This window comes from Ochotona princeps, chromosome 10 (assembly GCF_030435755.1).
Source record: "Ochotona princeps isolate mOchPri1 chromosome 10, mOchPri1.hap1, whole genome shotgun sequence".
In the NCBI taxonomy this organism is placed as follows: domain Eukaryota; kingdom Metazoa; phylum Chordata; class Mammalia; order Lagomorpha; family Ochotonidae; genus Ochotona; species Ochotona princeps.
In genome coordinates this window covers 17,332,746-17,346,222 of record NC_080841.1, presented here as the reverse complement: position 1 = coordinate 17,346,222, position 13,477 = coordinate 17,332,746, and the positions used below count along the sequence as shown (strand labels likewise).

Here is a 13,477-nt window from a genome sequence, read left to right as displayed (position 1 = left end):
TCCTTTATCCTGAAGATAGGAACAAAGCAAAGGACTCCAGCCTGAGAGTCTGCTCTGGGGTGGGCATGTGGCATAGCAGCTACCTGATCACTCAGGCTGCCCACAGCTCATGTCAGAGTGCCTGTTCAGGCCCTGTCTCCACTTCTGATGCAGCTCCCTGTCAAGGCTCACTGGACAGCTCAAGTACTGAGGTCCATGCCAACCAGGTGGGAGTTGCTGGTTCCTGGAGGCAGCCTGGCCCAGTCTTGGATGTTGCAGGCATTTGGAGAATGAGCCAGAGCCAGCCAATGGGAAGATATGTGTGTGTGTGTGTGTGTGTGTGTGTGTGTGTGTGTGTGTGTTTGAGAGACGACCTCTTACATAAATGAAAACAAATAAACATCTAAAAAATACATACCGCTAAAAAGCATGGGGAGCCTGCGGTAGAAAAAGTGCCAAGACCAAGAAATGCCAGGCCTGTGTTTGCTACCTACTTGCTGGCCTTGAGGGTATCCTGGAGGTACCTTGAACCCTGGTGGTTTGTTCTCATGCAACACCACCTGTTTTCTCCACTCCTGACTTCCGCTGTGGTTTGCTGGCATTTTCTTTTTTAGCCTAAGACAAGTGAGCAAACAAGGCAGGTTGTCATTTCCTCATTTTCAAGCCGCGTTCCTCAAAGGGGCCAGCAACCGCTTTGAAACTCTGCTGTGGAGATTTCTGTCCCCCTCCCCTTCCTCTGCAGGGGCTCCTGGACGGGATCTGGCTGGGCAAGGGACCATGGACCTCAGGCTCTGGTTACTATACTTCCTACCAGGTGAGTACTTGGGGAAACACCTGTGACTGCCCAGGCACCCTCCAGCTTGGATGTTTCCGGATGGATTCAGAAGCAAACCAGACCCCGAGCCAGGACAAGGCTGGAGGTCTCCTGCTCCCTTTGCCATGCCAGGTGTTTCTAGCTGTGCCAAGATATTAACTCTCAGGAACTGCAGAGTCACCTCTCCTGGCATTGCAGCCTGTGTGCTGGGATGGTAACAGCGGCTTCCAGCACCAGCTGAGCTAACGGCACACACCTCCCTTGTTCTGCCCTTTGACACCGAGGTTACCACAAACTCACACTTTGCTAACCTCCAGCCAACCTGGGCGCTCCCTTGGACCTGTGCTCTGCATTCCTGCCACCGACCCTTGCTTGCTCTGTGCCTTCCACCAGGAGCACTCTTCCCTGCACCTGCGCCTTTTCTGAGTACTTCCAAGTGCCTCTTCTGTGTGTGTAGACTTTGCCGAGCTTCCTTTCTGAATTCATGTCCTGGGATGTGGCTCTGCGTGTGTCCCTCTCACTCTGCTTATCGAAGGGCAATGCACCCTTGAGCATAAAACAAGTCAGTCACTAAGCATTGGCATGCTTTGCTGTACCTTTCGTATGGAAGAAACTCTAACATTGGTGGTGTTCAGGGTTGGAAAGCTCTGATGGCCCTAAAGAATGGGGATTTAATGACGCGTCAGAGTACTTACCCACTGAAGGGTAGCACGCAGGGAAGAGCTAATCAGGTGTCAGGCCTGGGAAGGTAGAGGGGTGCTGGGAGCGGAAGACCCTCAGGAGTGAAGCATCCCAAAGTTGTAGTACCTCAGTCTGTCCTGGGCAGTCTTCATTCCATTGGGGCAAACTGGGGCCAAGGATGTCACTGTCCCAGCCTTCATCCTTCTCCAGTCACATCCACCCCCATCGCGGGGAGCATTTTCAGGCCCACTCCACACCAACACCCATACCCCCTCAACTCAAACTGGAGTTTTCTGTTTGAAAGACCCTTTGAGAGCTCCCATCATGGGTCCCTTTCTTGATACTGATGCCTACGCTTATAAAAAGGTAGCCAAAGGTGGCTATTTGGGAAGGATGTAGGGTAGATGGTGTGTAAACAGGCATACTGGCATATCCACTGTGTGTGTGTTTGTGTGTACCTATCCCTTTGTGGTGTGCACAACAGCCAGAGATGAAAAGAGGAGAAGGCAGCAGAAGCTGGGCGCGGGAAGCTTCAGGCTATTTTCGCTGCATAGCGCATTTTAGATGGACCAGCCCAGGGTGCGTGACTGTCAAGACAGGAGATTGCTTTTAAAGGACAGGGAAATAAGACTGTATTCAATCATTCATTCATTTGCTTGTGTTTATTTTCATGATGTTTGAAATGTAGACAGAGAGAGGGAGGAGGGGAGAGAGAGAGAGAGAGAAAGAATCTTCCATCTATGGATTTACTCCCCAATGTCAGCAACAACTCAGCCAAAGTCAGGACCCCAGAACTCGATCCAGGTCCCCCAATGGAAGGCAGGAGCACTTAACCCATTGTCGGCTGCCTTTCTGGAGTTGGCGTTAGCGCAAGCGGAGTAGCCCAGGCACTCGAAAAGGGGATTTGGCATCGTGACCCAAGCGGCATATCAGCTGCTGTGTGCCAAATACTCATCCCAACGTAACACTTCAAAATATTTTTGATATATGATATTTGGACCTTCATTTTCCACTCCTGCCTTGGGTCTGGAAATGTTGGAGGAGAGCCTGTTGCCCCATGCAGGAGTCCAGCCGGTATCTGCCTGGATCTTGATTGGAGTTCATCACAAGGCAAGGAGACCTCATCTAATGTAGATTTGCAAGCCTTTTTTATCCTAACTTGTTACAATAATGCACACACTTGCCCCAGGACACACACATGTATGTGTGCACACACAGATGCAAATGCACACTAAGATTCATTTTTGATTCTTTCATAAGTGTTGGGGCTGGCGCAGCTGGTAAAGCTGCCAGCTGCAGTGCCAGAATCCGATATGGGTGTGAGTTCGACTCCCAGCTAGTCTACCTCCAATCCAGTTCCCTGCTAATGTGCCTGAGAAAGCAGCAAAAGATGGCTCCAGTGCTCGTGACCCTAAACCCACATGGAAGGCTTGGAAAAAGCTCCTAGCTCCTGGTTGTGGACCAGTCCATCTCCAGCCAATCTGGCCATTTGGGTAGTGAACCAGCAGATATTAGCACTCGCTCTCTCTCTCTCTCTCTCTCTCCCTCTCCCTCTCTCTCAACTCTGCCTTTCAAAAAAGAGTAAGTGTTGGGCTCCCAGAGTTGAGTGTTCACTAGTGCTTTTTTCTGATCTGGGAAGCATATTCAAGGCACTGGTGTGAGTTTGCCATACGTTTTAGACATGCAGATGAGGTTCCAGGGGGAAATCTCAGGCAGGAGAAGCTGGTACTGGGAGTCAATACAAACACCCGTTCAGGTGAATTCTACACTGAATGGGCACTGTATGCCACTGATCCATTTGCTAATGATGGGGCAACGGGAAAGGACGGAAACAATGGGCCTATGCTTGAGAGGTGGATGGAAAAGAAGGCAGCAGGGGCTGAAAATGAGCAGCCATGGCCACTGTGGTGCCAGGAAACCAAGAAAGGACAATGCACAGGGGAGCCTTGATTCTGCCCGGCACCACTGCCAGAGCAAGGAGACGAGGGCTAGGGAATGACCTTGTATGCGGCACAAGGACAACACTGGGTTCTGATGCGTCAGTTTCAGGGGCTGTGGCTAACAAAACGCTGAGGAGAGCAGAGGGCAGAGACATAGATGTGAATGTGATGATGCACCCAAGAGAGACCCAAGTCATGGGGTCTCGGGCATGAGGAGGCAAAAGGTCAACTAAAGGTCTTTGAAGATGGGCAATGGCGGAGCATGGTGGGAGAGAGCAGAGGTTCCAGCTGTGCTGGGGAAGAAAGGGGACCAATGGCACAGAGAGAGCAAGGCATTGAGGTAGAAGTTCTAAGTTGGGTGAGAAGGGCAGTGGGGGCCTAGAAACTCCTACGCTGCAGTGTATAGAAGAACAAGGCTGATTCTAATCCCTTTTTAAAGAAAAAGGCACAAAATAAAAAAAAAAGTTATGTCTCTTTTGATGAACAGTAAAGCCTTGGACCAGCTCTCCCTTCCTGAGATTCTGCCTGCTTTGCATTCGTCGGGTCCTTATCCCCTTCCGCTAGAAACCCTCCCGCAGACCTCCTCCCCTCAGAGTGTGCCCGGCCATCGAAGGACCTCACACTGTTACAGGGAGGCTCTGGGCTTTCTAACACACACTTGGATTTTTCAGCTGATTTAAAATAAGAGTGACCTCTCAAACTACCCATTGACTTTTCCTGACCCATCTTCACTGAAATCCAAGCCATCAGTAAATAATACTATTTACCTGATAAGCCTTTCTAGAGCAGTGACATGTAACAGATTTGTTCTAGTAGCTTCTCCCGGGCCTCTGTTTCTTCCCTGCCATTCCTCACAGGTGAAGTTATAACTGAGGGTATCCCCAAAAGCTCTTTGAAAATCAGAATTAAACATTTATCTTGGTATGAAAAGAAATGTGAAATTCTCGCACCGCTGTTTCATAATGTGTGTGTTCTATGAACTTGTTGAAGGCCTTGCACATCCCAGGATTGCAAACATGCAGACACTCGGGACGCCCCTCACAGTGCAGGTTCATAGTTCCTACACCACCAGGTCATCTGCATCGCCATAAATTCCTCCACATGAGTTTTTCTCACTCTCTTTTTTGGGGGTGGGGGGTGAGGTAGGGACAGAGAGAAGAAAAGGCCAAGAGAGCTCTCCTCTGTTGATTCTCTCCAACAGCGGGAGCTGGGTCAAGGCTAGAGCCTGGAGAGCCATCCAGGTCTTCCACGTGAGTGGCAGGAACCCTTTACGTCAGCCTTCACCATTGCCCTCAGGGTCAGGAGGTAGGGTCAGGAGCTGGGGTCGGGAGCTGAGGTCAGGAGCTGGGGTCAGGAGCTGGGTCAGGAGCTGGCACTTGCTGTTGAACCCAGGAACGCTGCTGAGGAAGGTGAATGTCCTAACCTCTAAACACCTGCTATCTCTGAATAAAATCTTAAACACTTAGAATTCTAATCCAGAAGGCTACACTTGTATTGACCTTTAGCAAAGTCTTGGGAATTGATTAAAAGCTACCAAAACCACCCAAGGAGAGCACCTGATACTCTTTCGTTCTCACTTTTCCCTGGCATCTGCCTGTTTTTTCCATTCCCCATGAACTTCCTTGCTGGCTGGAGCCGAACACTTCTAGGAGCTGGTGTTTGTGCGACGAGGATCTGCCAAGGCAGGGGTTCCCCAAGCACCCACCCCTGGGAAGACTGAGCCACGGCAGGGGTCTGTACGCCCTGGAGTCCCGGTGCACCTTTGCCCACTTTGTACCGCCTCGTTCTTGGGGAAGCACCACTCAGGCCTCTCTTTCTGGCCCATGCACTTCCACACTCCATGCCCAGCATCCCCCACATGCAAGGACTCCCCAGATGTGCAGCGTGAGCCCCTCATTCCCTTGGATAGGACTCTGTCTTTGATGGCATCGTGGTGGGCAGGTCACCCTTCCCTGGCAGAGCTCCAGGTGTGGTTAGTTTTTTTCGTGTGAAAGTTTCCATGTCTGCCTTTCCCTCCCACATTCACATCAGCTGCCCCTTTCTGTGGCAGCATGCTCCTCCTGTGACCGCGTCCCTCTCTGCCCCTCCCATTGTCCTGTCTGCCTCTTGACCCTGGCCTACGCTCTCCCCTCGCTGGCCGTTTTCAGGTAGGAGCCATTAGCACCTCTCCTCTCCTGAAGATCTTCTCTTTGAGCCAAAGCCCTCGGAGCCATTCTTGACATGTGCTCCAGGGATAGATCACCCAAGTCCAGGAGCTTTTCCCTGCCCAGGTCACAACATCCACATCCCACTTTTCCCAGACCGCCACTCTCAGACTGCGCCATCCCCCTGTGAAGTCTGGGTTGGACACCCCACTTCTCCTCTCAGGATTGCTTGTACCTTTTTGCTCATAAACTTGGGCTGCACTGTCACAGCTGTTCACTGTGTCATTCACTAAACCACTCACTTGGGGAGAGAACGATGCCAGTTATCTTACTATCATATGGAAAGCAACCAGTGAGTACTTGGTGAATGATATAAAAACCAGAACCGCGGTTGGATGTTTGAATGGCTGGATCTGAGCCAAATAGCACCAATGAAGATACTTGTCTGGGCATGCTCCACTGTGTCCCCCAGCACTGCACTGAGGACACTTGAAGGATACGTGATGGTCGGGATCCCCTGGGAGCATATTTCCTCCCCTTAAGTGGGTGCTGTGGCTTCAGCTGTATTCTCAGGGTTTCGTGTCTGGGTCCCTAGTGGTTTAGGTTTGGGGACAAGACTGGGGATGAGGGTTAAATTAAGAGCTGGGCATGGAGTTAGGGATGAACACCCAGTGGGCCTCAGATTATGACAAGAATTGGAACAGGAGGAGATGGGGGAACAGAAGTCAGGAGGGGGCTGAGGGAAAGGTTGTGTTGACCCTGGGCTCGGCGGGGCAGGGTCTGGTTCATGTAGGCTGGGCCACTGAGAGGAGGGCTGCAGCTGGGCATATGGGTTGCGACGAAGCAGGAATGGGACGGCTTCTGTGTTAACTCCCTCTCCCCATTGCAGCTGGAGCTCTGGGGGCCCTCCCAGAAGTAAAGCTGGAGGCAGAGCTGGGCGGATCTGTGACCATCAAGTGCCCGCTTCCTGACGCATTAGGGGGGATGTACCTGTGCCGGCAGATGGCTGACTCTAAACCGTGCGCGACCGTGGTCTCCACTTACTACACCAAGGATGAATTCAAGGGCCGAGTCACTCTGTTGGCACACTCCAAAAAGCACCTGTTCCTGGTGAAGATGACAGAGCTGACCGAAAAGGACAGTGGAGTCTATGCCTGCGGGGTGGGCCTGAACACAGACCGGGACAAGACCCAGAAGGTCACCCTTACCGTCCACACTGGTAGGTGCCCCTGTGGCTGGGGGGAGCCCCGGCCTAGCCAGCAAGTGTTTCTACATGGGAATGCAGTCACATAGCCAAGACATGCTCATGCATAGGCCAAACGTGTTTCATCGTGGGTCAGTTCTCCTGCCTCCCTCCTCTTTCCCACTGACATGTGGTCCACAGGCAGCCCTGATCTACAGCCCAGAACCACCACGGCCTCTGATGACTTACAGGGAATGCTGTATGGGCTGGGGGACTTGAATATTTCCTTGGTGAAAACCCCCGCCTAGGCCTTGTCTGCTTCTGTGGGTGGACTCGCCTGCCTCCCCACAATGCCACCCACCCTGACTGGGTCAGCTTCAGTTTATCTGAACAGCCCCCTCCCCAGGCCTCAGCCCACTTCCCACCCCCACCTCCTGCAGTCACCAACGTCTTCCTCTTCCCTCCAGTAGAGTATGAACCATTCTGGGATGAGGATCCAATGCCCAGGCCTCCAGAACGCTTTCCTAAAATGATGCACCGGCAGCTGCCTCATCGGTTCCAGATGCCTTCACCTGCCAGCTCTTTCCAATCAACTTCCAAAGGTCAGTCCACTAAAGGGCAAGAGGGAGATGTGTGTCACGGTGAGACTGGAGGGCGGGTGTGCAGTCGGTTCACAAGCTGGCAGAGCAGAGGTGATCAGCAACCACGGATCACCCTACCTTACCGGCTGGTACCTCCCTGCGATCCACTCTACAGCACGGGGACCCCGGTTGTAAAACTCACACATTACCACCAGAGGGCACCAAAACCAAGGACGAAAATGGTCCCGTTTACAAAATCCAATTCTTTATGAATGAGAGCAGATGGCTCCCAGCTGGAGCTTGAGGAGTCCTTTGCCTCCCAAAGGGCTATCTTGTACCTGCTGCTGCCTAGTGATTGTCACAGGTCTTTTTTTCAGTAAAATGATTAATTATCATACTAAGAGCAGCTTTACGTGTTGAAGTCATTTTCCAGCTTGAAATGCATCTGAAATGCAGTATTTCCATCACATCTTCATATACAAGTGGTGGTAGCAAAATTAAGGGAATATGATTACACCAGGCAAGACTGCTGGGTGCCCAAAGGGATACTGTAACCTGGCAGATCCTATAGTCAAGGCTGTGACAGATCTGGGAAGATAAAGCACCCAGACACAGCACCAGACAGGCTGAGATCAGAGCTACAAACTCCTGCTTAGAGCAGTGCAAGATTTTCTCCTAAGAAGTCAGGGAGGGCTTCCTGGGGGAAGCAGTATTTGATCCAAATTTGAAGGCACCTCCAACCACGAAGGCTGATAGAGCCAACTAGTGTGGATAACAGGAAGGGTGCATGAGGAGAGAAGTGGTGACCCCATCCTGCTAGGACCAGAATGTGTAGTATGCATCAAATCTCACCTGGCTTGGCCATCTCCTGCAGCTACTCCACAAGCTCAAAACATCAAGGCCCCTGCTGCCCATCGTCCCTCTCCCACCGCTCCCATCACTCACCAACTTCGTGTGTCCCGGGCATCACCAGGAGCAGTCGCCAGGCCCCCAACCCTCCCGCCATCTGCTGCCAAGACCCCAGCCAAGCAGGTGCTGCTCAGACCCTGGACGGTGGCCTATAACCACCATACCAAGATGCACAGACAGAGGTAAGAGGCCTCCCAGGCAGAGGAGGCCACAATAAGAGGTCCAGGGGTTCCCCTGTAGTGCTCACTGTTACAGTCCGTCCTCGGCTTGGCCTCTGTAATGCCGCCGCAGAAGAGGCTGGAGGACGCTTTCACTGGGTCCTGCACAACAGCCCGTTCACCCTATGGACAAGAATGCACCTGCCTGTGTTCTCTTAACGACCCTGAAGGAAGATGTGAGAACCCAGCCTTTCAGTCACTCAGATGATCCAGTTCTACTTTTACGGGAAAGAAGTAAAAAGGGGGAAAAAAAATACTATTAAGCTTGCTTTCATTCAGTAAAGTTAAAATGACATTGGTGGCTCTGCCCCTTGCTCCTCCCGGACAGTCCTGGTTTAAACGTGGCCGGGCGGTGCCGAGGAGGTCTGTAATACACTACCAGGGGGTAGCATTGCAGCAGGCTCCAAGGAAAACCTCTCAAGGCCACGGTGTTTGGCTTTGACAAAGATAAACTTTGCTAAGAAGGAAAGGGGCCTCCGAAGTCAGCTGAGTTCTAAGGCGAGGAAACCGAGGCCAGGAGGGCGAAGTGAGTTCAAAAGGAACCCGGACTCCTGAGTCCTAAGTAATCAGTCACAGCAGCCTACCAGGGAACAGGTCCCGGTTAGTGCAGCCCACACCTGCTCGGGTGTCTGCTACCTGCAGGGCCCTGTGCTGTGTCGGGAAGGCGTGCAGCGGTGAAAATAGGCAACAACACAAGGCTGACCATGTTAGGGGCTGCACCCCGCACAGACTCAAGCATCGGGACCCCAGTGCCTGGCAGACAGATTCTGGCTTCCCATCGAACAGGAGGGAAGAATGCTTCCAGCCTCCTCTTCAGGGAAGGGCAGAACCTACCACGCCAAAGGGGGCAGGGGCTTTCTAGGCAGAGGGACCACTGTGGGATGCGGGTGGGGAGACAAAATCCCCTTTTCCAGGTTTAATGCTGAATTCACATCCGCTGTGTGGCGACGCTGTGAGCCAGGGAGTAGGTTGTGGAAAGGGGCGCCTGCAGGTGCTGCAGGCCAAGTGCATTACTGTGTCCCATCTTACCAGCACCCGTGCGTGGGGTAGACCACGCAGCCGGTGCAAAGCAGAAGCCGAATCTGAACCCAAATGTCCAGGCTCCACAGTCGGGTCTAGGCGGGGCGGGGGTTTGACAAGTCTGCGGGGTGCAGGGCTGCTTGCTTCAGGCTCCCTTACTGACCTCCCCTTCCTCCCTCGCCCCCTTCCCCGCCCTCCGCAGAGCACTCGGCTCCGGCTCGCTGTCCGAAACAGGAGACCAAGGGCTCCATATCCTGATTCCCGTCTGCCTGGCCTTCCTCCTGCTGGCCCTGCTGGGCCTGGTGGTGAAGAGAGTCGTGCAGAGGCGGCGGGGTGAGCCGAGACGTGAGGCTGCGCGGGGCTGCGCAGGGCTGGGATCCCCGGGCCGCGCGAGGCTGGGGCGGCCCCAGCCTCTCACGTCTGTCCCTCTCTCCTCGGCGCCCCTGTCGAGCAGCCTTCTACAGGCGGATCCGCCGACAGGCCGTGAGGATGCGCAGCCGGGAAGCGAACCGGCGGCCCGGCACGCAGAGGTCCCGCGCGTCTCAGCGGCCGCGTTCGCAAAACAACGTCTATAGCGCCTGCCCGCGGCGTGCTCGGGAACCGGACGCGCCAGGTGAGCGGGCGCTGGGCGTGCAGGGAGTGCGAGTGTGCGGAAGGCGAGAAAGGGGCGAGTTTGGCGGGCCCCGCGGATCTCCCCCGGGTGCACCCGTCACGCCCTCACCCTAAGGAGCCCTCCGGTTTCCCCATAGGCGGGCCCGAGAGCCAGCTGGACACCCCGGGAGTCTCGGCCTCGCCCGCCCAGCCGCAGGTAAGTTCCGCCCTTCTCCAAGGATTGGCAGCGGCGACCTTGGCCTTGGGAGTGGTCCGAGGGCAGGTATCCGTGAGCAAGTCGACGACTTTCTCAGCAGCTCCTGGGGGATTCGGAGCGCGTTCAGTGGGCTTCCTGCTTGGGTGCCGTCAGGAGCTGACTCCCCAGGGAACCGTAACAGCCAATGCGCGCCAAGCCTCGCCCAGCTACACACTAAAGGGTGTTCAGGCTCCCCGTGAGCGACAGCCGCAACACTGCCAACCCCAACAGGGCTTGCTCCGGGGTAGGACAACCCAGTTTGACCTTGACGTGAGTCAGAGAACTTGCTAGCAGTCTTTGCAAGGCCAGGGAAAGTATTGCGCATCGCCAGGGCAGTGAGGAAGGCCTTGGCTCGCAGGATGACCTGCTTGAGGGGCGGGATGAGCTGGGGGAGGAGTTGCTAGAACTTCTGTTTCCTCCTCTGACATCTCAGCTCTTTCATCTCCATTTTCCCAAACTAAGAAAAGTTTCCAAAGTAGCCCAGAGTGGCTAAAACCAGGGAAAACAGCCAAGTGCGGCCAATACCGCGGTTTTCATGAGAGCATTGACTGTGCTAATGCAACGGTCTCCAGAATCCAGACTGAGAGATGGACGGAAGCCATGCTGCCTCTGAACAGAAGGCTGAAGCAGAGGTGGCCTGTGCCATCACTTGCCACACTGTCATTCCCTCTCTGCCCGGCCCAGGGCCACCACTGAGCCAGCTGCATCTGTGCATGGGTCCAACCTCAGGAGGGGGACCATGGCCTGAGGGCCCACTCATCTCTCCATCTTTGGCTGCATTTGGGCCCTGCCACCACACCTGCCTTGGAGGTGGGAAGGCTGGGCAGCTGCAATCCTTGCCAAGGGGTGAGCGTGACTCCCAGCAGTGAGAAGCAGCCCCACCCACATGAGCTTTGGGCTCCAGCTTAGCAAGGATGACGCCTGTCCATCCACTCTATCACTCTCCCTGGAACTGCCCTGTGTCCACACAGACCCTCAGCGGAGTTTGCCCTGGCTCAGCGCTTACCCTGCTACCCATCAGGTGCCTGCAGTGTAGTGGACTCCCAGAACTCAGCACCCGCCCTCCCCACTCGGCCTTCTTCCAAGGATGGTACCGTAATTGTGCCACATTGGGGTTATTTGCACAGCCCCAGACCCTGAGAACTGACTATCCCAAAAGAAGACGATCCTGATGTTCCCAGCACCACGCCCACAAAGCCTTCTCCATCCTTCACTGCCCTGCCCTATCCTGGAAGACACAGCTGGGCCAAGTGGCCATATCACAGCCTCCCTGAGCCCTTGCAAGGGTGCCAGAGGTGACTTGCACAACTGCACAGCCACTCCCCATAGAGACGCACATCACCTCATCCCAGGCTGTACCCTTCAGGCAGCTGGCTTCCCTTTGTGATCTGACTCTGAGTCCCTCCAGAGGCATTTCCTGCCCACATTAGATCAAAGTACTTCCAAGTTACCCACAGTGAGAACCACCCCCCAAATTCCCAGGCGTGGCCCACCTGTTGGAGCAGAGCCAACTCTCCAGAACTCAGCACCCCAAACCAGATTCCCCATTTTCCAGTGTGAGAGACACCAGCCACACCCTCCAAGTCCAATGACACTTCTCTGGTTGTGTTCAGGTGTCTGAAACTCCCTGGCTCCACGCCACGGCTCCGAAGACCAGCTGCGAATACGTGAGCATCTGCCACCAGCCTGCCGCCAACACGGAGGACCCTGACTCAGACGACTATGTCAATATTCCCTGCCTGACTCACCTCCCCAGCTCTGCCCCCAGGCCCAGACCTTGGTGCCAATGAGTCTTGTCTGTCTGCTGATCTGCACCTGCTCCGTCTGTTCTTGGAGCCCTTGTCACCTCCCATGTCCCGTCTCAACTCATCCCCATCTCTTGGTGCCCTGAACATGGCCCTGCTCCCAGCTGCTCTTGCCCATCTTTGAAGTCCACCCCCTGTACCTGTGAGCTGGGCTCTTATCCCTTTGTAAGTTGTCAGGTGGGAGTTGCAGAGTGAGTAGTTGTTTCGGCTGACAGTCCTTGCGGCTCTGTCCTGTCCCAGGGTCTTATAGCATCAGGCTGGAGCAGAGGCATAGCTGTGGCTTCAGCTACCTTTCCCAGGCGTGGACCTCACCCAGCCAGAAGACCCTCAGCCTGCCTCAGGAGGTGGTGCATCAACTCCCAGAGCTAAGAGGGGAGCTGGTGTACAGGCACCTTTGGGGATGTCTTGGCAAGTGAGCCTTGATGTATCTTGAGACACTATTGGCTTATTGATGTCATATGATTTTTCAGAGCCAAGCTTGTTCACAGCAGCTTTCGATAACCCAAGCCCTTTCATCTCCAAGTCTTCCTCCTTTAATGCTCACCACCACTCCCCCCATCTTACAGTCCTTGTCATCCTCTCATCCTTCCCCCATGTCCTAGCTCTGACGCTTGGGCACTTCTTGTACCTTTGGTCGATTTTAGCCTTCCCAAACCATTGCACCTCTATGCTTTCAGAAATGCAACCCATCTCTGCCAGTTTCAGACATTAACGGCAGGCGGCAGGGAGTGGACAAGGGAAGGAAATCAATGTGGTGTCAGGTCTCTGAAGGGCTGGCAGCTTCACACCAGCACTGTTGGCAGACAAGACACAGCCCACTTCCCACACAGGCCCTTTCTCTCGCATCTTTGAAGGAAGGTCATAGTGGGACACCGTGTGTTTGGGTGGAAGTCAGCTCCAAGCTTCAGCCGGAGCTTGAGGTCAATGAAGGCCTCGTGGAGCTGCTAGAAGCAGACTTTTCCCAGATATTCCCAGCAGTTGCCTGGAAATAGTTGGGAAAGGTGGCCAGACAGGAGTTGGGCTGCCTTTTATTAGCACACAACGTCACCCATCAGGCAGTACATCCGGCTACGATGCGCCACCAACGTCACCTGAATGGTGGCACCCTCGTAAGTGGCAATAAGGGAAGAACAACTGGAATGAGAGAGGAAGGGTACCCAGGGAGGAAGCTGGGTAGGTGAGTGGGGAACACAGGCAGGTTGTGGAAGGCTGGGGGGACTCTGAGTTACCCCAGGAACTGTTCCCCTCCACTTTATCCTCTGTCATTTGCACTCCACACTGGTGTCTCTCACCCCTCCCTATGCGCTATACCTGCACATATAAAATGAGGTGGTCTCCAGCCAGAAGGTTCTGTGT

At 54.2% G+C, this 13,477-nt stretch overlaps 1 protein-coding gene across 2 annotated transcripts; it reads left to right on the top strand.

The window, feature by feature from the left end:
* Nucleotides 1-443: 443 nt before the first annotated feature.
* FCMR (Fc mu receptor) lies at nucleotides 444-13,198 on the top strand. Of its 2 annotated transcripts, none has more exons than XM_058669112.1 (8): nucleotides 444-793; nucleotides 6,448-6,777; nucleotides 7,212-7,343; nucleotides 8,197-8,413; nucleotides 9,672-9,802; nucleotides 9,924-10,082; nucleotides 10,219-10,277; nucleotides 11,930-13,198. In XM_058669112.1, exons 1-8 carry the CDS (start codon nucleotides 757-759, stop codon nucleotides 12,104-12,106), a joined length of 1,242 nt encoding a protein of 413 aa, XP_058525095.1. In that variant the 5' UTR covers nucleotides 444-756; the 3' UTR covers nucleotides 12,107-13,198. The 2 variants fall into 2 exon arrangements, with proteins under 2 accessions (XP_058525095.1, XP_058525094.1); XM_058669111.1 differs by having other exon boundaries at nucleotides 7,209-7,343; nucleotides 11,930-13,197.
* Nucleotides 13,199-13,477: the final 279 nt, after the last annotated feature.

Excerpts from the sequence above, each read along its gene's own strand:
- FCMR (XM_058669111.1), top strand. The coding sequence starts at position 757 with ATGGACCTCAGGCTCTGGTTACTATACTTCCTACCAG. Across the intron at positions 794-6,447 it reads GTTACTATACTTCCTACCAG|CTGGAGCTCTGGGGGCCCTC; the intron begins GTGAGTACTTGG and ends TCCCCATTGCAG. Across the intron at positions 6,778-7,208 it reads CACCCTTACCGTCCACACTG|TAGAGTATGAACCATTCTGG; the intron begins GTAGGTGCCCCT and ends TCTTCCCTCCAG.